The sequence below is a fragment of the Macrobrachium rosenbergii genome, chromosome 20 (assembly GCF_040412425.1).
Source record: "Macrobrachium rosenbergii isolate ZJJX-2024 chromosome 20, ASM4041242v1, whole genome shotgun sequence".
Classification (NCBI taxonomy): Eukaryota; Metazoa; Arthropoda; class Malacostraca; order Decapoda; family Palaemonidae; genus Macrobrachium; species Macrobrachium rosenbergii.
The window spans coordinates 47,765,062-47,792,942 of NC_089760.1; the positions used below are offsets into that span (position 1 = coordinate 47,765,062).

Below are 27,881 nucleotides of genomic sequence, written 5' to 3' on the forward strand. Positions count from 1 at the left end.
AATATTTTCTGCTAGAAATGGGATGAAATTATATGAGGTAGGTGAGAGAAGTTCGTGTTTTCATTGAATTGTTCTTATTTTGTTTCAGGCATTGCAGATGTTTCGCAAGCATGGTATCTTTGAACGAGTTGTTGAGTTTGTTCAGACCGAGCAGAACTTGAGGATCATTTTCAATACTTTAGAAGGCTCGTATGCCTTGTGTCTCCTAGCAAATCTCATACATTTAGCATATGAAGAAAGGGAATCAGCATTTCCTACCTTAGCCTTTCCCAAGTTCAATGTAAGCATTGCATTTGTGAATGTAGTTGTAATTTTACAGAAAAGTTTTTGGAATTTTGTGCAGTAATGGTAAAAAGTTCACATAAGGAGAAACTTATTTTTTCAGCAAAATAGATTTTAGCTTTTAATAAATGTAAGAAAAGAAATATATTTTCTTTGGCATAGTTAGTGGCAGTAACCAAGAAAACTATGTACCATTCATCAAAGAAAAAAGGGTAAAGAATCTTTTTGGGTTTCGTAATTGTTGTCAACAGATGCTTAAAAGTTATCTGTTCCACACCGTGTATCATTTACTTTTCGAATTTTCCTTTTCTGATTCACATTTTTCTTGTGTTTTTTTTAGTTTATTTTTTAAGGTTTTACCATTTTCTAATATACTTATGTATGTATTTTAATATTTGCCTACATGTACTGTATTCCTGAATGGGTGGAGTCACTTATCAGGACATATTTTGTTTAGGATTATGTACATATTTTTTTCTTACACTGGACAAACCAGTGCCCTATGTGAGTTTACTCTTCATTGTGGTGTGGATGACCATATAAATACTGTAGTAAGTATGGATTTTGCTTGTTGTCGTATTTTTTATTCACTTTTTATTTTTTGTTTGTCTTTATTCTGTTCTTAGTTGTGATATTCTGTCTTTCTTTGCAACCTTTTATATGGTTGCAGGTTTCTCTCATTCCAAACCCTTTGCATTTTACACCACTTAGTGCTAATGAAATGATCTGCTCAGACACTAACCCATTACTTTACGGTAGCCAGATATCTGGTATGAGTAATTCCCAAAAGCCAGATATCTGGTATGAGTAATTCCCAAACAAAACCCAGAAGAAGAGATGCCCCTTCCATTTCTTGGAGCATGGATCCAAGTTCCTGAGTGTTTCCAAGTGATAGAAACTGCCTCATTGTCAGTGGGAATGGTGTTTAAATCACTTCTGCAGTTTCATTTACTTGGGAATATTGCTGTAGTTTTCATGTTCATTTTGAATCATATATTCTTCCCAAGCTATAATCTTTGCTTTATTCCCTCTTGCTGATCATTTGGTAGTAGCAGATTACCCATAATTCACCTAATTTTGACCTTCTATATGTATTTACTGTACTCATTTACCTGAACACTTGTCATAAGTACCTTACCTGTCAGCAAATCTGTCAGTGCATATTTTAGTGAAATAGCTGATTGTTCTCCTGTTGTGACAAGTTGTAAATGATCCTGTAATCTTTTTGGTTATATAATCATGGTACTGCACATGTATATTTTTTCTTCTTTAAAGATGCTTTTTAAAGATGGTTTGTGCAAGCTCAGCTCTTTTTACTGCTTATGAATGCCGTGCAAGGTCAGTTAATTTTATCCAAGCTCATGCTTATTCATTTTGCATGTGTGTTTATCTTAGTAAGCTTATAGGAAAGATGAAATAATTTTTCTGTTTTCTTTTAGTATTCACTGATACTAATATTAAAATTGACATCTAAAAGAAGTATGCTTACCTGTAATGTTTTGTTAGGTGAAGTTCATATTAACCCTTAAACGCCTATTGGACGTATCATACGTCGACTAAAATTGTCTGTTGGGTGCCGAGTGGACGTACCGTACATCGACTACAAAAAATTTCAACCTTTGGTCAACTTTGACTCGACCGAAATGGTCGAAAAACGCAATTGTAAGCTAAAACTCTTACATTCTAGTAATATTCAATCATGTACCTTCATTTTGCAACAAATTGGAAGTCTCTAGCACAATATTTTGATTTATGGTGAATTTTTGAAAAAAACTTTTTTCTTACGCACGGGCGGTAACTCAGCCGAAAATTTCATAAATTCTTTCGTCATTTTGTCGTAATTTTTGCACTGTTCTATATTAGCCGTTACATAAAGTTTTATATATGAAAATGTGCGCAAATTCATGTACAATACAGCAAAATACAACCCATGGTTGTAGCTTTTATCAGTTTGGAAATATTTTCATATAAACCACGATAACTGCCAAAATTTCAACCTTCGGTCAACTTTGACTCGACCGAAATGGTAAAAAACCGCAATTTTAAGCTAAAACTCTTACGATCTAGTAATATTCAATCATTTACCTTCATTTTGCAACCAATTGGAAGTCTCTAGCACAATATTTCGATTTATGGTGAATTTCTGAAAACTTTTTCCCTTACGTCCGCCAGAAATTCTTTCATCACGTTGTCGTAATGTTTGCACTGTTTTATATTGGTCGTTACATAAAGTTTTATATATGAAAATGTGCGCAAATTCATGTACAATACAGCAAAATACAACCCATGGTTGTAGCTTTTATCAGTTTGGAAATATTTTCATATAAACCACGATAACTGCCAAAATTTCACCCTTCAGTCAACTTTGACTTGACCGAAATGGTCAAAAAACGCAATTTTAAGCTAAAACTCTTACGATCTAGTAATATTCAATCATTTACCTTCATTTTGCAACCAATTGGAAGTCTCTAGCACAATATTTCGATTTATGGTGAATTTCTTCCTTACGCCGCGCCAGAAATTCTTTCATCATTGTCGTAATGTTTCTGTTTTATATTGGTCGTTACATAAAGTTTTATATATGAAAATAGAATACAACAGAAAATAACTCATGGTGTATTTATCAGTTTTGAAATATTTTCATATAAATCACTATAACTGCCAAAATTTGTCAATTTCGACTGAAATGGTCAAAAACGCAATTATAAAAAACTCTTACATTCTAGTAATATTCAATCATGTACCTACATTTTGCAACAAACTGGAAGTCTCTAGCACAATATTTCGATTTATGGTGAATTTCTGAAAAAAATTTTTCGTAACTCATCGAACATCTCAGAAATTCTTTCGTCATGTTGTCGTAATGTTTGCATCGTTTTACATTAGTCGTTACATAAACTTTTATATATGAAAATGTGCGCAATTTCATGTAGAATACAACAGAAAATAGCTCATGGTTGTAGCTTTTATCAGTTTTGAAATATTTTCACATAAATCACGATAACTGCCAAAATTTCAGCCTTCGGTCAACTTTAACTCGACCGAAATGGTCGAAAAATGCAATTGTAAGCTAAAACTCTTACATTGTAGTAATATTCAATCGTTTAACTTCATTTTGCAATAAATTGGAAGTCTCTAGCACAATATTTTGATTTATGGTGAATTTTTAAAAAAAACATTTTCCTTACGTCTGTGCGGTAACTTGGCCGAACATCTCAGAAATTCTTTCGTCTCGTTGTCGTAATATTTGCACCACTTTATATTAGTCGTTACATAAAGTTTTATATATGAAAATGTGCACAATTTCCTGTACAATACAACAAAAAATAACTCATGGTTTTAGCTTTTATCGGTTTTGAAATATTTCCATATAAATCACGATAAATAGAAAAATTCGACTTTTCGGTCGACTTTAACTCGACCGAAATGGTCGAAAACTGCAATTGTAAGCTAAAACACTTACAGTCTAGTAATATTCAATCAATTAGCTTCATTTTTCAACAAACGGAAAGTCTCTAGCACAATATTTCGATTTATGGTGAATTTTTGAAAAAAACATTTTTTTACGTCTGGGCTTTACGAATTCATGCATCATTTTGTGATAATATTTTCTCTGTGTTGCTTTGATCATTTTAAAATTTGTTATATACCAAAATCATTGCAATTTAGTGTACAATACAACTAAAAAAAATTAACTCATTAGCTTTAACCGTTTTGCTTACAGCGCGATTTTTATACAATTGTATACGAATTTTTTTTTTTTGCTGTCATATATTCCAATATTTATATATGATAATGATATTTTTTTCATTTCTGATGGTTGCATACTAAACTTCAGGCAATGAAAAAAAAAATGAGCCAAAAATTAACTCTTAATCTTAAAAACTAAGCGTGCTGTGATTTTTTAAAACTTTTTTTTTTTCAGCGCTAACTCACCGAACGCCCCGTCATAGGGAGACGTTTTTGTAAATAGGGCTTCGGCGTTAAAGGGTTATTTGTAATTGTCATTATAATTATTATACAGTAATTTCTCTGGTATCTGCAATAATAGAGCCAAGGCCCTGCAGTATGGGGTCAGAATCCAAATACGGTAAAAAAAAACTACAGATGTAAAAGGCAACTCCATACCCTTACTGCCCCTGCCTTGTCTATACTGCATAACTGTTAACACTAAATACAGTAGGTCCTCCAGTTATGCCCGAGATCCCAATCGATGTGGGACCACCTTGATGTGGTGAGGGGCCTCTTGAACCCCAGGAATTTGTTCCCGGGTTTGAGTCCAAGAGTTTCATGTATTATATATTAATTTGGGCTAATTTTGTGGCATTTTCCAATTTTGAAAAATTTATTGGACTTGATAAATAGGAAAAGATATCAACAGCTGGGATTGAGTTCATATCTGAAGCTAAGTAGTGGGAACTGTGGTAGGACGATCAACCACCTGATAATGTTTGGACCTGAGAGATATCAGATTGATATCTCAAAGGCGGAACTATTCATTAGGGCCGGACCGCGGATTCCCTGGGGTCTGGATCTGGGGATAGCACTCTCAGCATTCTATCCGGTTTGCCCATGACGTGATTAGGGTGGAGACTATTGCATTCTTGTAATACTCTCAGTCCTAGCAAGTGGGTTTATAGGGGTCGACATTTTGGAGTCAGTTCTCACTTGTGCCATTGGTGGAAGAATAAACTCCGTGAAAGGCTGATGATATCTTTTTAAAGGTTTTCAGGTTTACATTTTTTTATCAATCTTTATGACAAGCCATTATAAGGATTTGAGTACCCCTGGGCCCTTTTGTGGTAGTGACTTGGCACAGTTGACAACTGCTGGAACCTTTTCTGACAACCTTTCTTTAGAAAAATCAAAACAAAATACTAATATAATTACTACACTGGAGCCTTCTGCTCTAGTACAAAACAACCCCAAAGGAAGCAAATATTGTCTTGACCCAACCATGACTCACTTTGACTTCCTCTTTGGGAGTGGAAGTTGGTCAGTGTTTTTAACCTTAGAAACAGAACAGAAAATGTCAGCCCTAAAGTTAGAAAACTACCTATTCAACAGATATTCAACGGCAGAATTGTCCTTTAGACAGATAAGGGAAAAGATGTGGCTTATAGAAGCCACAACAAAGAGCCAGTCTGAGGATATATGTTTATAACAACAGTAGATAATGTAAATGTAAAAATTAAAAAAATGACGCTATGAATAGCATTCAGGGTACCAGTGTGCTTCCCGAGATCAGTGACGAACCAATCGAAAGAATATTCTCTTGGACTCTCTTAAAAAAAGATATCCCAGAGTCCAAGATTGTGAGGTATATAATATACCGAGTAAGCAGTAAAATAAGCAAATGTTAAAAATCACAAAAATAAAATTTGAAGGTCAAGATCTACCCCAAAAAATAAAAGTTTTAGGTCAAAACACAGAAATAAGGCCCTATGTCCCAAAGCCACTACGGTGTCAAAACTGTAGTAAATATGGGCATGCAAAAAAATGTTGTCGAAATGAACCTGTATGTGCATACTGTGGATCTGAAGAACATGCCACACAATGGAATTGCAGCCAACAAAAATGTATAAACTGTGGGCAGAATAATCATGCAAGATCCAATACAGAATTGAAAATGCTACAAGAAAGACCAGGGATGTCTATTCGAGAGGCTAAATTAGAATTGAAAGTAAGAGGAATTCAAGATCCTGCTAAGAAATTTACATATGCCTCGATAACAAGAACTAATAATGAAACAAAAATACATGCAGATAGAAGTAACAGAATGCAGGAAAATAAATCTCAAGAAAATAATGCTTTATAGAAAAAAAAACTAAAATGGTAAAGAATCAAGAAACAGGATATGGGTAACATCTTATCAAACTCATTTGAAATGTTAATGCAAATAGCACAAGATGATGATACTACTACAGAAGTAGCAGAGGAAGTCGTGATGGGGTGGAAAGTCAAGATAAAAAAGAGACCTTTGGAGAGAACACCATCCAAAATGAAAAACCAACTATAATTAGAGCAACATCTGTTAAACCAAAGACAAAGGATATGAAGAAAGAACAAAAACTAGCTAAGAATATACCTTTATCTCTTATGGAGGCAGATATCCAAAACACCGAAGGGGAAGAGGAAGAGAAACATACCATATAATGTATAACAGTGATTACGTTGAGAGAGAAGAGATTACTCCATCATCAATAATTGGTACAAGAGCAAATGAAACAAGAAATGTACATGAAAACACATGTGGATGTAATGATTGTTTTTTTGAATTGTGCAATAATAACAAAAACATAACAAAAGATGGTTTAAGGGGAGCGTTTGACGAAAAAATAGAAAAATCAAAATTTTCTGAGATATTTTATATATGGCATCATACATATCCTGACTATCTTCTCAGAAAGTTTTATTAAAAAATACGCCATAGTTTAGGAGTTATAAACAAAACAGTAACCCTATCATAGAAAAAAATTACATTTTTTCGTATAATGTAATGATAATGTCAGTATATCAGTAGTAATTTCCTTTTAGCTATGAAATAATAATATCTAAATGCGTTATATGGCAACTCTGTGGACCTAGTACGCATCAGCGAAAGCCAGGAATCGCAGGGCAGGCAGTGACGTCAGACAGTCAGTCAGTAGCAGCTCAGAGCTTGACTAAGTAAAACGTCGCGCTGCCCAACCTGAGCCATGTTTTGACACTCGCTTCATCTAGCTTCATTTAGCGGTTATATTACTTTGCAAGTCTATTGTTATATATTTTGGCTTTTCAAATATGTCATAAAAACATCAAACTGTGTAACAGCAAGCAAATAAATACACAGAGAAGCAAAAATATCGTATATCTCAAAACTAAAGTTATCGACATTCAAACTGCATCTCCTCCATAACGAATGCACCGATCTCAATGAAACAAAAAGCAAACGAAAGCTAAATAAATTGTCTACAAACAAATAGAGAGTTTTTTTCATTTTGTCCTCGAAAATTTTTGGGAATTTTTTTCCAAAAAATCAATCAAGTTTTTTCAAAACGAAAAATATTCATAAAAAAAAAAAAAAATTGAAAAAAACGCTCCCTTACTTTGTTCTAATATATATCTGTCTACCACGTAAATTTGAGCTCTTAGTTTGCAAAAGTTATGGAGGAGATGCATTTTGAAAAATTTTTGGGGGGGTGGGGTTACCAGCTAATGGGGGGCGGAAGACGAAAATTATGGTTACAGTCCTTTGCCCTATACAAAAATAAACCCAGGCACAAAATTTGAAACTGATTCATTAAAAAACACGGGAGTTATTAGCGAAAAACGATTTCATCAAATGCTCCTCATATCGTTATAAAACTTTGAAGGCCGATATCTCAAAACTAAAGTTATCGACATTCAAACTGCATCTCCTCCATAACGAATGCACCGATCTCAATGAAACAAAAAGCAAATGAAAGCTAAATAAATTGTCTACAAACAAAGAGAGAGTTTTTTTTCATTTTGTCCCTCGAAAATTTTTGGGGAATTTTTTTCCAAAAAATCAATCGAAGTTTTTTCAAAAAACGAAAAATATTCATTAAAAAAAGAAAAAAAAATTTGAAAAAACGCTCTCTTACTTTGTTCTAATATATAATATCTGTGTACCACGTAAATTTGAGCTCTTAGTTTGCTGAAGTTATGGAGGAGATGCATTTTGAAAAATTTTTGGGGGGGTGGGGTTACCAGCTAATGGGGGGCAGAAGACGAAAATTATGGTTACAGTCCTTTGCCCTATACAAAAATAAACCCAGGCACAAAATTTGAAACTGATTCATTAAAAAACTTTAAGAAATTTTAAAAAATATATAAAAAAATAAACAACTGATTTGAGCACTCAGGAAATAGGTTGCATGTGCATTGAGCACTCAGTGTATTATAAAGAAAAACAAATGAATGTCGTGAGTAAATTATTGGAAAAAATCCAAGTTGATAGTACAAAAATAAGAAAGCAAAACTCAACCGCTGTAACATAATATTTTCAATAACTATGCAGTATTATACAATGGAATGTAAATGGTCTGCAGACCAGATTACACCCAGGAGAAATACAACGGTTATTAAAAGAATATGAACCAATGATATTACTTCTGTGTTTACAACATGTCAACAGAACACTATCAACAATAGGTAAATATACCATAGCATCAACATCATGAGAGGAAGAAGGAAATTTAGGTACAGCCAAATATGTACACTCGGCAAGGAAAGTGAGGATACAGTTTTTTTAATCTTCGGACATATATTGCTAATTAATGCGACATCTGGCAACTTTAGAAGGGGGATGAGCTTCAGTCTTAATGTGTATGCTTTTTGCTTGACCTCCTATAACTTTCAATCATATTCTACAGTTCTGAAATCATTGATACGTAAATGCAGTGGTAAGCTTTACAGTATTCGTTCAAGTTGTAATTTGCAGCGACAGTTCCGAGCAAAATAAACATTTTTCGACATAACCTACAAACTAACCTTACACAAATGAATTTATGACACCACAATGAACGGAATGCTTGAGTAATCGGAATCGTGATCTTCCATAATGAAATCAAGAGTTGAATTTGAGCAATGTCCAACGAAAAGCATGAGGAACAATAAAGGAACGAATGCAATGTTATGATGAGAGAGAGAGAGAGAGAGAGAGAGAGAGAGAGAGAGAGAGAGAGAGAGTTGCTGTTGAAAAGCCTAGGCCTATATGTAGAGCTACTCATTGCATTATTTTTTTTTTCATTTAGAGATTGAGCGATACTATACTTGTATAGTATGTTTTAGCAATGGAGAGAGAGAAGAGAGAGAGAGAGAGAGAGAGAGAGAGAGAGAGAGAGAGAGAGAGAGAGAGAGAGAGTTGCTGTTGTGTAAGCCTAGGCCTATATGTAGAGCTACTCATTTTATTATTTTTTCTTTTAGAGAGTGATCATACTATATTTGTATAGTATGTTCTAGCAATGGAGAGAGAGAGAGAGAGAGAGAGAGAGAAACTATGGTAACGTCAAAAAACATCCAGTTACTTGTGTTTTCCCGCTACTCCGCACATCACAGAGAACGTTCTTGCGGATTTAAATAGATTTGGTCAACCTACCCCAGCTGTCACATCATTTACTGCCATTAATTCCAGCTGACCTTTAACACCGTGAAATATAAATATGAATGTGTAAAAATTAAATAAATTATCATTACCTCGTATGGTAATGCAATAATAAGCCTGTTCATAACGGAAAACGAGTAAATATTGCATTCTGATAAACAGTACTACACCGTGATATCCATACACTATCTTTTACATCTCTATGAACGAAGTCATCTGAGAAATTCTGATTACTTCGGACATCCATGGTGGTTTTAAGTATCTAAACGTTTTTGTTTTGCAGATTTAATAAATATGGTATAATTTGCATTGTATTTTCATATTCTAGAGTAAATTTACCGAGATTATGTGTTTTCTGTAAGAAAAAAATTAAAATTCGATGAACGAAATCTAATGAAAACTGTATCCTCACTTTTCTTGCCGAGTGTACATAACAAAGTATTTTACAACAAAGTACCTGTAAACATTACTGACTTGCAAATATCAGGTATTAAAGTCCATATAAAAATTATAATTATATAATTTATAATTTATACAACCAACCTAATAAAAATTACGACATTGACAAACTTAAAGAATTACTTAATAATGCCAAGGAACCTACATTAATTGTAGGTGATTTTAATGCTCACAACCCAATGTGGGATTGTAATTGTACAGACTCAAATAGAGCAGTAAGTAAAATAGAAGAATTCATAGATTCAAATGGCATGTGCTGTATAAATGATAATGAAACCAGCACATATTTTTCAAAAACACGAAAAATTTTCCTCAGTCGACTTGACTCATGTACAACAAACATAGTAGACAGATTGGATTCAAGTCCAGTTGATGACTTGCATACAAGTGATCATTTCCCAATATTAATTTCATTATTACAAAATAATTCTGCCAACCATGTCCCTCAATATAACATTTATGAAGCTGATTGGGAGCGATATGAATTTCACACTAGGAATATCCCACCATTTGAGTAAAAGACCATAATGAAACTAATAGCTTTCTTGTAGATTTCATTAAAAATGCTGCTGATGAAGCAATATCAAAATCAAAACCCCATCCAACAAAACACAAAGTTCCATGGTGGTCTGATAAGTTAACAGAATTATTAAATATAAAACACTCAATAGGGAGATGATTAGATAATTTGAATAGAAAGTTCAGTAAAGTAAATAAAAAATTGCCAGTATTAGAATGAACTTTACAAAAAATGACTGTATTATTACTAGAAATTGATATATTGAAACCTCTCTGTAACAAAATATCTGCAAAGTTTAAAAAGGAAGTAATTCAAGGTAGAATCTTTTCTTGGAGGAAATATGTATCAGGTCTCTCTAATAATACTCCCATACAAAAAATATGGGAAAAATTTGGGAAAATATGTGGTACCCATGTTAAACCACCTAGACATGCCATATTAAAAGATGGGAAAAGCCATACAAAAAATACGGGAAAAATTCAGGAAAATATATGGTACCCATGTTAAACTACCTAGACATGCCATATTAAAAGATGGGAAAAGAATACTGGCTCCAAAAGAAGTAAGTAATATAATAGGAGAAGACTTAGCAAATGTAAGTAGTGATAAAAATTTAGATGAACACTTCCGCACAAAGAAAAGTAATATAGAATTAATAACAATAAATATCGAAACAGTAGAAGATATATATATATTATAATAGAAAATTTAATATGGAAGAGTTGGAATATGCTCTCTCGAAGAGCAATAAAGGGATTTTGACAATGGAAAAATCTATTTCTGGGGGAAGACCTGTGTCACCCAGTGAAATGATCCAATAGCACTCATTTCTAGGTATAAATATTGCTAAATATACCAGAGAAAAAGCTATCCATAATGCCAGGGTTACGACCTCTGGATTGAACACCATTAGATGGTGTCGGTATGCACAAGGGGTGAGTGGTTGCCACTACTACAGATTTCTCCATTCTCAAAACCCCGAAAAGGGAGGAGCCGTTCCAAAGCCTTACCCTCCGCACCTAGCCAACCACCACCCCGGCCGCCATATTCATCCCAAGTTAGCACCTCCCAAGCTTGGTATGCCACTCAGGAGAAAAGGAAGTACAGGAAAACACTGGGTGACACAGGTCTTCCCCAGAAATAGATTTTTCCTTTGTCAAAATCCCTTTTCTGGGCTCGACTGTGTCACCCAGTGAAATAGTAACAGAGAATCAGCCATACAAAAGCTTGGTGAAGCCCTCTAAGAATTACCTTAATGGAGCTAAATAAAACTATGAGAAAATTACTGTGTTTTAATAACCCAAAACATTCGTATTAAAAACATAATTAACATTATAAGGCACACAGTCTAAATCATAAAATAACCAACACCAAGATACTTAAGGCTAACAAAAGATTTAAAACAGGATATCCATGAAACAGCCAGGAGTCAGGCTGTGAAGCAGGCCTGACCTAAAGGTTAGAAGGCAGGGCGAGTAAACGAGGCAGGTAGGCGAGAGAAATACAAACAATAGGATAAACTAAGGTTACATAAACTAGTCTGGAGCTGGGGAAACAATACTTCTTGCAGCTACCGTGGAATATTTAAGAGCCTCTAGAGACTTGAGATAGTGGCGTTTGAACACTGTTGGTGATTTCCAGCCCGTATACTTTTTAAGGTCATCAAAATTCATGTTATGAAAATAATTAGTTGAGGTGGCCACCGCCCGAATATCATGTACCCGAGGTACTGAATCCGGGTTAGCCTGTTTAATGAAATATAGTATTTGTTGCCTGATGGCCTTTAAGGAAATGGTTCCTCCATTTTCCCTAACAAAAAGAGGGCCTGAAATTCTATTAGAAGTTCTATTTAAATAAGCTTTTAAAGTGTTAACTGGACATAAAGACAGATCCTGTGGAAGGGGAATAATCTTCAAAGGAGACCATCTATTTTGTGGATCCTCATTCTTTGCTAGAAACTTGAGATCTGGAGACAACAGAACTTCTCCTGACGGGATGAAATCAACATGATTCGGTTCTCTAGAGAGAGCAGACAGTTCAGAAATTCTAGCCCCTGAGGCTAGACTTACTAGACATAACGTTTTCCTTAACAGACTTGAGTATGTACATAATTCGTTATCAGTGTCTGATGCCAATTTAAGTACGTCATTTAAGAATCAGGAAACCGTGTGAGGACAGGTTGCTGGTCTAAGACGAGCGCATGCTTTAGGAATTGACGAAAAATATGAGTCTGTAAGGTTAATATTAAAGCCATGTAAAAATATTTTTCTTAAAGCAGATTTTGCTGTAGTAATAGTACTAGTGGCCAGTCCTTTCTCAAATAATGATCTGAAGAAAGAGATTGCTAGGTTCGTGGTCATTTCCTGAGCTTCAGATTCCTCAGAAATAATGCTAACTTTTTAACTGCTGAGTCATATTGTCTGAGAGTAGATTCCTCTTGTCTGATTCTATGAACAGTGTATTAATAGGATCAATGTTAGCGTCTTTCTGAGCTGCAAACTTCATGAAGTCCATAAAGCTAGGGCATTCAGAATTCTTGAGGAAGCTGACACAGTCCGAGTTTGCACTACTTGTGTCAATCTTGGACTGGGGATCTGTTTGCGCCGGAGTTTCAACTCTAGAAGAAGAGGAAACCAATTGCTTTTTTGGCCAGTTGGGTGCCACAAGTGCTACTTGACCTTTGAATGATTTGAGTTTGTGTAAAACTTTCATTAATAGGTTTATTGGTGGAAACAGACAGATCCTTTGCCACCTGTTCCAGTCGATTGACATCGCATCCGTGGAATGAGCTAGAGGTTCTAGATTGGGAGCAACGTAACACGGAAGCTTGTGGTTGCTCTCTGTGGCAAACAGGTCCACCTGGAGACCTGGTACCTGAAGACAAATCCACTCGAATGATGCCTTGTCCAAGGACCATTCCGACTCCAGCGGAGTTGTCCTGGATAGTGAATCTGCAATGACATTCCGAACACCTGCCAGGTGGGTAGCTGACAGGTGCCAAAGATGTTTCCTTGCCAGAGAGAAAATTGCAATCATTACCTGATTGATATGGCTCGACTTGGAGCCCCCTCTGTTTATGCAATGTACAACTACTGCACTGTCCAGTACCAGTCTGATGTGAATCTGTCTGGTTGGACGTAGTTTCTTTAGTGTTAGAAATACTGCCATTGCCTCTAGAATGTTGATATGGAACTGGCGGAATACAGTCGACCATGTTCCTTGAACTTTCTTGTGTTGGGAGTATCCTCCCCATCTGCTTAGGGAAGCATTCATATGGATCACTAATGATGGAGGGGGAAATTGGAGAGGCACTGACCTTGACAAACTCTTGACTGTTGACCATGGTCGAAGCCTCTTCCTCAACACCGGCGGAATTAGAGACATCTTGTCTCTGTTTCTGCTGTTGGCTCGTCTCTGCCATACCCTGTTTATAGCCTTCAGTTTGGCTTTTAGCAGCAAATCTGTCACTGACGCGAACTGAAGAGAACCCAGGACTTTTTCCTGGGTACGACGAGAGGCTCTTTTGTTTTTGAGGAACTGCCTGGTAGCTTTGGCTATTTCCTTCCTTTTGGCTGGCGGAAGAGACAGTTTGTGTGCGTTTAGGTCCCATTGGATTCCTAACCACTGAAACTGAGCCTCCGGAACTAGACGGGATTTCTTCCTGTTTATTTGGAATCCCAAATATTCCAGGAAGTTGATCACTATGAATGTTGCTTTTCAACATTCCTTGGCGTTGGATGCCCATATTATCCAATCGTCCAGATATGCGGCTAGCATAATCCCTTGGACCCGTAGCTGTTGGACTACTGTCTCTGCCAGTTTGGTAAAAATCCTGGGCGCTATGTTGAGCCCGAATGGCATTGACTCTGAACGAGTATGCTTGTTTCCCTAGTCTGAACCCTAGGTAAAGAGAGAAGTTTCTCGCAATCGGGACGTGATAATATGTCTGAAAGATCTATAGAGGTGGTGATGGCCCCACGGGGAAGTAGGGTCCGTACCTGCGAGATCGTAAGCATGCGAAACTTGTCGCATTGAATGTATAAGTTGAGACGAGACAAGTCTAGAATTACTCTTTGCTGGATTGAGTCTTTCTTTGGGACACTGAACAGACGGCCTTGAAATTTCAAGTGTCTCACTTTCTTTATTGCCTTCTTTTGAAGAAGGTCTTTTACAAAGTCCAGTAAGTCTTTGGATGGAGGTTGATGGACCCTGACTGGCGGAGGAGGCCCTCTGCTCCAGCTCCATCCCAGACCTTTTGAAACTATGCTGTGGGCCCACGGATTGAAGGTCCAATGGTCCCGGAAGAGATATAACCTCCCGCCTACCTGAGGAGACTCATTGATTGGAAGAGGACTTACTTCCTCTGCCTCCTCGGCCTCCTCTTCCACGGGAGAGAGGTCTGGTTGCAGTCCTACCTCTGTAGGCGGCTCTGGCTCTACTCCCCCTCGCATGCCTGTTGTAGCCTCGAAACGCCCCTTGGCTTTCAAACGAAGCGTTGAAGGCTGGGAACGCTACAAAGGCTGGTGGAGCAGAGGCTTGCTGAGCTGGCTGCATCAGTACGAACTGCTGCTGAGGCTGAGCCTTGGATGTGGAAGGCTGTCTGATCTGAGAGACCGGTACAGCCTGAAGCACAGTTTGAGCCTGGGGTTTCCTGTATCTCCTGAACTTCTTCCTTTCCCTGGGTTGAGGTCCGGAGGTCTCGGCGGACTTCCTTTTAAAAGGAAGACCCCAGCGGGAGCGAAGACTCTGGTTTGCTCTGGTTGCCTCCGCCAGAACATTATTGACCTCATCCTCAGGGAAGATGTTAGGTCCCCAGACAGAACTCTTCATGAGTCTATTGGGCTCATGCCTGATGGTGGCGTCTGCGAAGATATGCTTCCGGCAGTTTTGTCTTGCCACCACAAAGTCATAAAGGTCCGATTGGAATGACGCTAATAAGGATTTCGTCAGGACCTGGAACAGGTTCATCAGTGTAAGTCAAAGCTGTTACCTCTCCGATGGTGATGGAATGCAGGGAGCGACACAACCTGCACTTAGCCTCATAGCTCCCTCCGCCTTCAGAAGGGCCTCTGGAATCCTGGGTAGTTGCTCCTGAACAAGGTGGAGGCACACTCAGAGGGTAAAGGGAGAGTTTACCCACTGTGAACGTAGCCGGAGCTCCCGACCAATATTCCTCTGTTAGCCTGGCATAGCCTGGGTAGGGAGGCACCAGGTCGGGTGGAAAGAACTCCAGTTCTTCCAGACGACGAGTGCCCAAACCCTCGATGGTCAGGGTGTCATTATGCAGGGGGGCGTGTAGAGCCAGCCACCACGGGTTCCCCTTATCAAAGGGGGCCAGTCTGGAGGCATCCGGAACAACATGGGACTGCTGTACTGCTCAGGATTGGATAAATCCGGAGAGCAAGCTTTCCTGGGCCTGCATCCTTTGTGCCAAAGACAGCACTGACTGACCAGAGGTCTCCAAGCTTGAAACAAGCTGAGAAGAAAGGTCTTGTAGCCTAGCTTCAACCTTGGAGTCGATCCTCTGCATTAGAAGTTCAACAAAGGCCTCAGGGTCAAAGTTAGGCTGTGGGGGTTTAGCCTTAGACACTCTGGATCTCGACCCCTTTGACGGGGAGTAGCCTTACTTGAGGACGCCACTGGTTTAAGAGCCAGTGACGACCTTGAGGAGTTGGCAGATTAGACCTTTGAGGTCTAGAGGACTTTGGTAAGTCCTTCTTTTTTAAGGATTTCACCTTGGGGATAACAGACCGAGATCTGTCCCCAAGGATAGCTGGTTTGGGAAACCCCTGAAAAGAAGAAGAGGAAGAAGGAGAACTGCAAAGGGAACTACCAAAACCCTCTCCCCCTGCCTCACTTACCACCTTACCTTCTACCTGATGGTCCAAATCTACGCTCATCGGCTCGAGGTGGATGCTGATGGCCGCTACTTCTTCCGCCACCTCTCCGCACAGGTTGTCTTCTTGGGAGGGCTGCGTCTCTTGCCAGATCCTCTCGATGATTGGGGCGGCCAATTCCGCCGGCATTGCAGCGGAGATCCGGGCACCGGGGTAGAGGAGATTACAAATCTCCTCCGACAGGACATATGGTTTGCCAGACGCAACGTTCCTCCCAAATCCGCCGACCCAGATCTTCAGGGTCGACAGCGAAGAGTCATGGATGATTTGGTCAGACTGTAAGAAAAGGCAGGACTTACTGAAAATATTCTCCAATTTTCTCGTATATGTCTATATAAGCCATTAAAGTCAAAAGAGACTAAGGGTTAGCGGTCTCTTAAAACTTACTGACTCATCCACCACTAACTCGTACAGAGCGTAGCAGATTTCACAGCCATCTGGGTGCCAAACGACCAGGTCCCCAACGTGGACCGAGCAGCTGGAGTGCGATCGGCACATCTCGTGTCCACAGGGTTGTTGGAGAACCGCCGTGCACCCTGGCTCCTGACAACGTACCATCTGTAAGTGTAATGGTGGTACATGAGTATCGTCAAGGCAAGGCCCGCCGGAATTAGGTCCGACGGTAATAGGCTACCTTAACACAGATTTATGGGTGATGAAACATGCGTGTCATCAGGCAAAACCCGCCGGAATTGAATCCGGTAGTAAAAGACTAATACACAGATTTATGGGTGATGAAACATGCGTGTCATCAGGCAAAACCTGCCGGAATTGAATCCAGTAGTAAAAGACTAATAAACATAGGTTATGCTACAGAATGGCTAACTATTAATTATGTTAAAATAAGTACTCTGTGATACTCCGCCGTGATTTGCCACTGAAATCTCGTTATGTCACATATGGAAACGGCGTAATGTGGCGGAAAGGAGTGTTCGCATATGGCCCATCTCTCAATCGCCCAGGGTGGAAACCACCAATTAAACCGAAAACCATACCCACCGGAGTGGTAACATGGACGATAACAACAAAAGATCCGACTAACCTGGCGGAGACTTAACATAGCGTAACTCATGATTGCATCCCTGGGACAGTGTTCGACGCTCCAGCTATAACTATGGAAAGCGAGCAAACGAAACACCGCCCGATAAGGGAAAGGTAGGTGAGTGGCGGAAACCATCATAAACGGCGACCAGTCGGGTGGGTAGCACCCTCTGGAAGCCGAATGTAACCTCCTCACGGGGGTGCCGAACGCAAGTGATCGGTTTCCCTCTGCTAGGAAGGCGCCCAGGCCACGTCGCCAAAATCTAATCGATCTGGTAAAGAAGGACTAGGCTATATACACGAAATAACCTGTGCAACCTCTCAATCCCAGCCTACCCTCCAAAACCAAAACTTTTTGGCTTGGTCAGAAAGGCCAGAATGAGCGCTACAGGTGAGGGAGGGCGGGAGAAGAACCTCGCATAACCTAGCCACACCCTCCAAAACCAACAGCCTGGTCAGGTGGTAGACTATGAATTGAGGAGACTCTTCACTGTTCTAACCTCACCCTCCAAAACCTAACGGCCTGGCCAGGTGGGCTAAGGGTGAAGAGCAACTCTCTCACTAGCCTAACCTCACCTCCCAAAACCTAACGGCCTGGTCAGGTGGGCCAAGGGTGAACGAGGAACTCCCTCACAAACCAAACATCTCCCTCCAAAACCTCAAAACGGCCTGGTCAGGAGAGCTAGGTAGTCTGAGCATCGTGTAAAAGCGCCTATCCTGTCTAGCCTAACCCTCCAAAACCGAATTACGGCTCGGTCGAGTAGGCTAGGCTAGAATATACCTTATCGAATAAAACTACCTGTTGTCAAGAGCACTAACATAATAAAAGTAACCATTTGATGTGAGATGTCTAAAAATTATATACTTAAAATACATAAATGACTCAGCGGCAGAGAGGGCCAAACAACATCCGTTATACGGGAAGTGGGGATACCCAAAATGGCCACCTCTGACGCCGAATCGCACACATAAACTAATCCAAGACTAGACATGGCATCCATCCTTGCATACATCAGCTATGATCATGATAATAATAATAACATCACCGAGAAGGCACCAACTCGCTGATGGAGGAAGGAAACCAGTGAAAAGGGGGGGGAAACTATGATCAGAAAAAGGGAGGGGTGTACCTCCAACCCTAGCCTAGATCAGTCATGATATGGGCTCCCTTACCTCCTACCAGCGAAAAGGTAAATTCTCCAAATAAGGCTCCAAACTGAAATGGAGCATGGATAAAAACTAACAGAAATATTCTGCTAATAAAATGCGAAGACTGAGGGTCAAGCATGGCAGAGGCAGACACAGCCCACGCTCGGCTGCGTAGAACTATTTACCTTGGTAAACAATATACGAACAGTCAAAATATAATGCCTCTGTAATAAAAAACCAAAATGAAATGGTACTCAACTTAGATGGTGGAAATTCCTGGTGGGATGACATGATGTAAGTAGAAAAAACCAAATAACAACTCCAAAGAAAAATCACGGTGTATCCTGGAAGGCGTGCTAAATTGGAATGAATATGGCGACCGGGGTGGTGGTTGGCTAGGTGCGTGAAGGTAAAGGCTTTAGTCACGGCTCCTCCCTTTTTGGGGTTTTGAGAACGGAGAAATCTGTAGGGCGAAGATCTGTGGTAGTGGCAACCACTCACCCCTTGTGCATACCGACACCATCTAATGGTGTTCGATCCAGGGTTAAGTAACCTGGCATTATGGATAGCTTTTTCTCTGGTATATTTAGCAATATTTATACCTAGAAATGAGTGCTAATGGATCATATCACTGGGTGACACAGGTCAGAGACCCAGAAAAATATATATATATATATATATATATATATATATATATATATATATATATATATATATATATAATATATATATATATATAAATATATATATATATACACTACTATATATATATATATATATATATATATATATATATATATATATATATATATATATATATATATATATATATATATATATATATATATATATATATATATATATATACACATATATATATATATACATACTATATATATATATATATATATATATATATATATATATATATATATATATATATATATATATATATATATATATATATATATATATATATATATATATATATATATATATATATATATATATTAAAAATAAAGATAAAATCAATGATAATTTTAGAAAAGAAAGGATTTTATCTTTATTTATATATTCATTCACGTTCCATATTAAAATTGATTCAGTTATACATATATATATATATATATATATATATATATATAAAAAATAAAATCCTCTGAAACTTTGATTTTATCTTTATTTATATATTCATCACGTTCCATATTTTAAGGACCTTGATTCAGTTATACATATATAAATATATATATATATATATATATATATATATATATATATATATATATATATATATATATATATATATATATATATATATATATATATATATATATATATATATATATATATATATATATATATATATATATATATAAATGAAGATGGAAAAAGGCTCATAGAACACTACAGTATTTGAATGTTGCAACCATTTATTTTGAGCACTTCCTTCTGTGCCCCTGTTCACTGGTAAAATATGGACACATAATGTGTTACAAGAGTATATATACTAAGCATATGTAGGTGTGGCAGTATAAATACACTTGTATTTCATCATTTTCCTTATTTTTCCAGTGAACATCACAAAAATCTTGAAGTGCTTGAAATATTGTTTACGGTTGCAAATGCGTTCAAATAGTGTTTTATGGTCCTTTTTAATCTTTTATTATACTGTCATATTACAGTAAAAGATATTCATATATATATATATATATATATATATATATATATATATATATATATATATATATATATATATATATATATATATATATATATATATATATATATATATATATATATATATATATATATATATATATATATATATATATATATATATATATATATATATATATATATATATATATATATATATATATATATATATATATATATATATATATATATATTCTACAGTACTGTATATGTATATTTATCAGTGCAAAAGTTTTTCATAACAAAAATTTAATAATATATGCTATTAATATAATGTTTTCTCCACAACCTATGAAAAATTGTATATGTTACCTATAAAAAATAGTAGGCTATATGCTATCAGTGCGAAATTTTTTGTAATAAATTATAAAAATAAATGCCCTAATGAGGTTAGGCCAGGACTTGGTATTCTAGGAAAGGTTTGTTCCCATCATTTTACAATCACCCTAAAGTTTTCTTCGTAACCTGTAAAAGTATATGCTATCAATATAAATTTTCTCCATGACCTATATATGCTACCATTGTACGTGTTTTCCGTTCAGATATTGGAGAGGCAAATAAACAAACAGCTGGGAGGATAAAGTAAACAAACGCTGAACAACGAAGCCTACACAAGTCACAAGTCATGCAACAACACTGCAGTAAAATCAAACTTTGTTTTCTTATATAATTATCTTAATATTATGAAAAATAGTAATCACTAATTAGAATATCACTAATACAGGAAAACAAATCCCTTACTTAGATATGGTCGTCCTGGTGTTGTTGCTATCCCAGGCAAGATAATTCCCATTTACTTCGTCCCCCTCTTGTAACAAACTTATGAGATGCAGTCGTTCAAATTTCTCCCTCAAAAGGTTGGTACTTCTCTTGCTTCTGGCAATGGAATTGAGTGAATGCACTACACGGTAAGAAAATCCGAAAAGGAAATGTGTCACGAAGCACTAGGATATCATTTGAGCCAGAACCGCACACAAATCGAGATGGTATATGGGTAAAACCCAAGTAAAACCCAACGCTCTTCTTGGACCTGTTACCTACTTATATAGTTTTATATTTCCAAAAATACACAGTAAAAATATGTCAAGAAATATAAAATATTATATGTACAATAGTTGTCATGGTACATCTGTGACAAGTTCAAAATATCGAGATACATAGATATATATTTGCTTTTTTTTGTTTTGTTTTGTTTGATATTGTTTAGAGCAAGTACAAGCTCTTGTCATAGAAAATGGGTAGTTTCAGTAGGACACTGAAGTAAATTTCTCACTTTGTACTATCCAGAATTGGCAAGTCATACAGACATTGTACAACAATTTGTCGCACAGTGTCGCTCACAGGGCGATATCGAGATACATAGATACATATTTACTCTGATATATCTTTTGTGAGAGAAAGAGAGAGAGCCAATTATTATCGTAGATGATGTGTATTTTAGTAGGAAAGTAATGTATATTTCTCACTTCCACATAAAAAGTCGTACAGAAATTTTGTGACAATTTTTCGTTCAATGCCACTCAAATGCTGGTAAATGCAGTGAACAGAAATGTAAAAAAACCATTTAAAATTTTTTTTAGCAATAATATTTCAGGGCATGTTTATTTAGACATATAGCAGTCCAAAACTGTAAAAAACTAAAAATTGACAATTCCTCGAAATTTGGAGATCGGCGTACCCCTTAAAGTGTTTTAGGATGATAGGTTAAGGTATATTTTTATTTTAACTATTAAAATAGGCACTGAACTATTAAAACAGGCAGTTATAAGCATTTTAGTTTAAGGTATACTGTACTCAGTTCACCCTCTTTTCTCTCTCTCTCTCTCTCTCTCTCTCTCTCTCTCTCTCTGTGATGACAGGTACTTGTTGGAAGGAGTCAGTCACATAGCAGGGTTCCAGCTTTCCTCAGTGCTGATTGGCTTGATATAGGCAGTTACATATAAGCATTTTTAGAGGGGGATTCCAATATAAACTGAAATGTTCGGTATTAAATGCAGGTGGTTGTGGTCTCTAAAATGTGAATTTGGGGTCAACTGTGTATATATATATATATATATATATATATATATATATATATATATATATATATATATATATATATATATATATATATATATATATATATATATTTATATAAGGGATTTTGACAAAGGAAAAATCTATTTCTGAGGAAGGCCCCGTGACACCCGGTGAAATTCCATACTAACACAAATTTCTAGGTATAAATTGCTAGATATACCAGAGAAAAAGAGCTTTCAGGAATGCTGGGGTTACTACCCCCAGATCGGCGTCTTCCCTAAGGAAGACGTCGGTATAACCAAGGGTGAGTGAAAGGATCACAACCACAGAGCTACACTCGATAGATATCCCTATGTCAAAACCCCGGAAGAGAGCGGTGAGCCGTTACAGCCCCACACACAGGCGCCCGACACCAGCGACCACTTCATTCCAGGCTAGCACCAGCGCCACCTACTTCATTCCAGGCTAGCACCATCCCCAGTCTTGGCATGTGCAAGTAGGGGGGGAGCGGAAGCCACTTCTGGGAGGGTCACCGGGTGACACGGGGCCTTCCTCAGAAATAGATTTTTCCTTTGTCAAAATCCCTTTTCTGAGTCCAGCCCCATGTCAGCCGGTGAAATAGTGATAGAGAATCATGCCAAGACTGCAAACTACGAGGAAACAAAAGGTGATCTGAAGAAAAACACAAGCTATGAAAATGGTTTTAATGAGGATATCTCTCACATGAAAAAATGAATATTAATACGAAAAGTACAGTAATACAACCTTAAAATTAGAGTAGAAGTCAATACACCAAACAACATGGCAGGGAAATACATCAAAAATACTTAAGACTATTAAGGCAAAATACATTCAAAAATACTTAAGATTAAGGAGTAAATATAAACTTATAACTAAACACGAGAGAGACATCTACAACATGAGAAAATATATATATATGGGGTACATGGAGCAAAATAAAAAGAGCCCAGTACCCCAAAGACAATCCAGAATCATAACATGTCAAATTACAGTTTCCAAATATAAAAAAGACAATAATAATATCAATATGAGGAGCAAGGCAGTGAGGCATGATCAACCAGAAGGACAAGCAGAGAAGTAAATGAGGCAGGCGGGCAGGGGGGTAGGGGAAGGATAAAGGATGATGGTTAATTAAGGTGGGAAATGACACTCCCACAGCCACTGTAGAAAATTTCAGGGCTTCTGAGTGATTTTAAATAATGGCGTTTAAACACTAGAGGTGATTTCCAACCCGTGTATTTGGTAAGTTCTGAAAAATCCATATTATGAAAGTAATTAGTGGAAGTAGCTACTGAGCGAATATCATGAACCTAAGGAACTGAATCCGGGTTAGTTTGTTTAATGAAATACAAAATTTGTTGCCTTATTGCATTTAACGATAGAGTACCACCTTTCTCCCTGATAAAAAGAGGACCCGACTTACACTGTGGAGTTCTTAAAAGGTAAGACTTTAAGGTATAGACTGGGCATAAGGACTGGTCCTGTGGAAGGGGCACCACCTTCCAAGGAGACCACCTGTCTTGAGGGTCCTCATTTTTGGCTAAAAATCTATGATCAGGAGAAAGGAGGGCTTCTCCGGTCGGGAGGAAACTAACAAAATCATCACCTCTAGAGAGAGCCGACAGCTCTGAGATTCTGGCACCTGAAGCCAAGCTAATCAGAAATAAAGTTTTCCTTAACAGATCCAAATAAGTGCATTGAGAGTTGTCAATCTCGGATGCTAACTTAAGAACATCATTGAGGAACCAAGTAACAGACTGTGGGCGTGATACGGGTCTCAGACGAGCGCATGCTCTAGGAATAGATGAAAAGTAGGAATCTGTAAAGGTCAATTTTGAAACCATATAAGAATACCTTCTTCAGGGCTGACTTAGCTGTGGTAATAGTGGCGGGCAAGGCCTTTTTCAAACAGTGATCTAAAGAAGGTAACTACTAGGTTAGTAGTCATGGTTTGGGCTTCAGATGTCTTCAAAAAGGAGGCCAATTTCTTGACTGCTGAGTCATATTGTCTGAGAGTAGAATCTCTCTTGTCTGATTCTAAAAACAGAGTGTTAACGGGGTCAATGTTTGCTCCCTTTTGAGCTGCGAACTTTATAAAGTCCATAAAACTAGGGCATTCTGAATTCTTGAGGAAGCTGACACAGTCTTGGTTTGTACTGTTTGGGTCAGTTTGGGATTGGGAATCCGAAGACTTCCAACCCCAGTTCCTGAAGAAGAGGGAACCAATTGCTCTTCGGCCAGTGCACGGGGCTACCAGGGCTGGTTGACCTTTGAATGACCTGAGTTTGTGCAGTACTTTCAACAGCAAATTTATTGGGGAAACAGATAAATCTTCTCCCAGTTGTTCCAGTCTATGGTCATTGTGTCTGTGGCGACGCCTGGGGATCCAGGTTCGGAGCCACATAACAGGAAGCTTGAAGTTGCTCTCCATCGCGAACAGATCCACTTGGAGACCCGGAACGGGCGGCAAATCCAATTGAATGATTCTCCGTCCAGAGACCACTCCGTCTCCAACGGAGTAGTCCTGGACAGGGAATCCGCCACCACGTTCCGCACCCCCGCTAGGTGGGTGGCTGACAGATGCCAGCTGTGCTTGTTCGCCAGGGAGAAAATAGCTACCATAACCTGGTTCACTCGACCTGATTTGGAGCCGTCCCTGTTGATGCAATGAACTACCACGGCTGTCAACACCAGCCTGATATGAATCCGGCTGGGGCGGATTTTCTTTAAGGTTAGAAATACGCCATAGCTTCCAAGGTGTTTATATGGAACCGTTGAAACATTGTGGACCACGTTCCTTGTACTTTTTGTTTTGGCGAATACCCTCCCCAGCCGCTTAATGAGGCGTCCGTGTGAACTACCAGCGCCGGAGGGGGAAACTGGAGTGGAACTGTCTTGGACAGGCCACCGACTGTGGACCAAGGCCGCAGTCTCGCCTTTAAAATTCGGGGAATGGAGGAGACCTTGTCTCTGAGCTTGACATTGGCTCGACTCCGCCACACTCTGTTTATGTCTTTTAATTTTGCTTTTAAGAGCAGGTCCGTCACTGAGGCAAATTGAAGAGAACCGAGGATTCTTTCTTGGTCCTGGCGGGATGCTGTTTTGTCTTTCAGGAATTTCCTGGTAAGGGAAGCTATCTCCTTCCGCTTGGGAGGCGGGAGGGATAACGTGTAAGAGGACAGATCCCACTGGAGACCCAGCCACTGAAACCGGGACTCCGGAGTCAGGCGGGACTTCTCTCTGTTCAGCTGAAAACCTAACGACTCCAGGAAGTTGATGACCGTGGCCGTGGCTTTCCGACATTCTAGAACTGTTGGAGCCCAAATTACCCAATCGTCTAGGTACGCTGCTAGGGATATCCCTCGGGACCGGAGTTGCTGAACTACCGTGTCCGCCAGCTTTGTAAATATCCTGGGTGCAATATTTAGACCGAAAGGCATGACCCTGAAGGAGTAGGCTTGATTCCCGAGTCTGAAACCCAGGAACGGAGAGAAGCTCCGCGCAACCGGGACGTGATAGTAAGCGTCTGAAAGATCAATAGAGGTGGTGACGGCTCCACGCGGAAGTAGAGTCCGTACCTGTGCTACCGTAAGCATACGAAATTTGTCGCATTTTATGTAATGATTTAGATGCGACAGATCCAGGATCACTCTTTGCTGATCGGAGTCTTTCTTGGGAACAGTGAACAACCTGCCTTGAAACTTTAGGTGCCTTACTTTCTTTATTGCTCGCTTGTTGAGCAATTTCCACGTAGTCCTGTAGGACTCTTGAGGGTGGCTGGTAAAACCTGATCAGAGGAGGGGGGGTCTTTGGTCCAGCTCCATCCTAGACCTTTGGACACAATGCTGTGTGCCCAAGGGCTGAAGGACCACTGGTCTCTGAACCAATACAGGCGACCACCTACCAGATTGTTCTCAGTGGGAGGGAGCGGGTTTGTTCCCTCTACCACGTCCAGGTTTACCTCTTGGGGCAGTGTTGGGCTTGCCTCTGTAAGGGGCCCGACCTCTTCCCCCCCTTGCGCTCCTATTAAGGCCGTGAAAGAACCCACGGCCTTCATAGGTAGGGTTGTACGCTGGAGAAGCAAAGTACGAGGGTGCAGCAAGGGAATGAGCTGGTTGGACCAGCACATATTGTTGGGGATGGGCTTTCGAGGTGGAGGGCTGTGCAACTGCCGAGACCGGGACGGCTTGAACTACCGTCTGATGATGAGGCCTCTTGTGTCTCCTGAACCGTTTACCACCTTTAGTCTGGGGGCCGCCAGATTCTGGGGTCTTACGCTTATAGGCTGAGATACCCCAGCGAGAGCGAAGACTCTGGTTAGCTCTTGTAGCCTCCCTGAGTACACTGGCTACTTCTTCTTCTGGGAAGAGGTTAGGGCCCCAGATCGAGCTCTTCATGAGCTTGTTAGGCTCATGACGTATGGTGGCTTCGGCAAGGATGAACTTCCTGCACTCGAGCTTAGCCATCATGAAATCGAGCAGGTCCGTCTGAAACCCTGCTAACAGGGATTTAGCCAAGACCTGAAAGAAGGGCTCGTCTGCACAGGAGACGGCAGTCGCTTCTGTGAGGCAGACGGAGTTCAATGACTGGGCTAGCCTAGTCCGGGCCTCAAATTTCGCCTTCAGCTGGGCTTCCGGGAGCTTAGGAAGCTGCTCGCTGAATTGGGTTGACGCACAGTAAGCGTCCAGCTTTCCCACAGTAAAAGTGGACGGAGCATCAACCCAGAACTCCTCACCCCCTGGGAATACCAGGGATGTGGAGTCTGTCTCCCTTAGTTGAGGCAAGGGATTGCCGTCAAAGCACGCTCGAGCCGTAGCCAGAGCGACTTTGTTTAGGCAAGGAGTCGGCAACTTATCACCCAGGGCGAACATGGTATAGTTGCCCTTGAAAGGTGTAAGTTTTGTATTGTCTGCCTGCCACTCCGTCAGAGTGCGCAGGAGAGCCGACTGAGCTTGGTCCCTAGGGAAGATCACTGTCTCTCTAGGGACCTTGTCTGAGCGTACCCAGGCTTCTTCTGTCAGCCTAACGAAGCCTGGATAAGGGGGCAGGAGATCGGCAGGAAAGAACTCAAGTTCCTCCAACCGTCTCGTGCCAAGACCTTCCACAGTCAAAGTACCCTCGTGTTGAATAGCACAGAGGGCAAAACGCCAAGGGTTCCCGACGTCAAAAGGAGGGAGATCAGCCTTATCAGGAATGGCATACTGCGGTTCGACTCCGCCAGGGCGAGCCATTCCCGCCAGTATGTTATCATGGCTGGTAAGTTTTTCGGAGATCTTCGTAAACTTAGACTCAACCTCCGCCGAGAACCTCTCGAATAACTGGTTTGCAAACGCCTCCGGATTGAAGGCAGGCTGGCGAGGAGGGCTTGGTTTTGATGCCCTCTTACTCGCGCCTTTGCCGGAGGTACCAGATTTGCTCCCGGAGGCTACAGATACGGAGACCTTAGCCTTCGACGGGGGGAAAGGCGAAGCTTTCCTGGAAGGCGAGTACTTAAAGCCCTTCGCCTTCCATGAAGTCTTCAGCTTCAGCTTGGGGACAGCTGATGGAGCCCTGTCACCCAAGGTGGAAGACTTTACAAAACCTGTGAACGAAGAAGCAGAGGAAGATGGGGAGTCAAAAAGGGGGCCCGCCCCCGCAACCTCACTTACCTCGCTATTTACCACCTGGC

The 27,881-nt window shown here is 39.3% G+C and overlaps 1 protein-coding gene across 2 annotated transcripts in view; it reads left to right on the forward strand.

The window, feature by feature from the left end:
* The window catches only part of LOC136849338 (ubiquitin-protein ligase E3B), a 961,194-nt gene that overhangs the window by 237,866 nt on the left and 695,447 nt on the right, over nt 1-27,881 (forward strand). For both annotated transcript variants that reach the window (XM_067122700.1, XM_067122699.1), the window contains exon 7: nt 89-280. In XM_067122700.1, the coding sequence (XP_066978801.1) occupies nt 89-280 (192 nt within the window). The remainder of the gene's footprint in view (nt 1-88; nt 281-27,881) is intronic.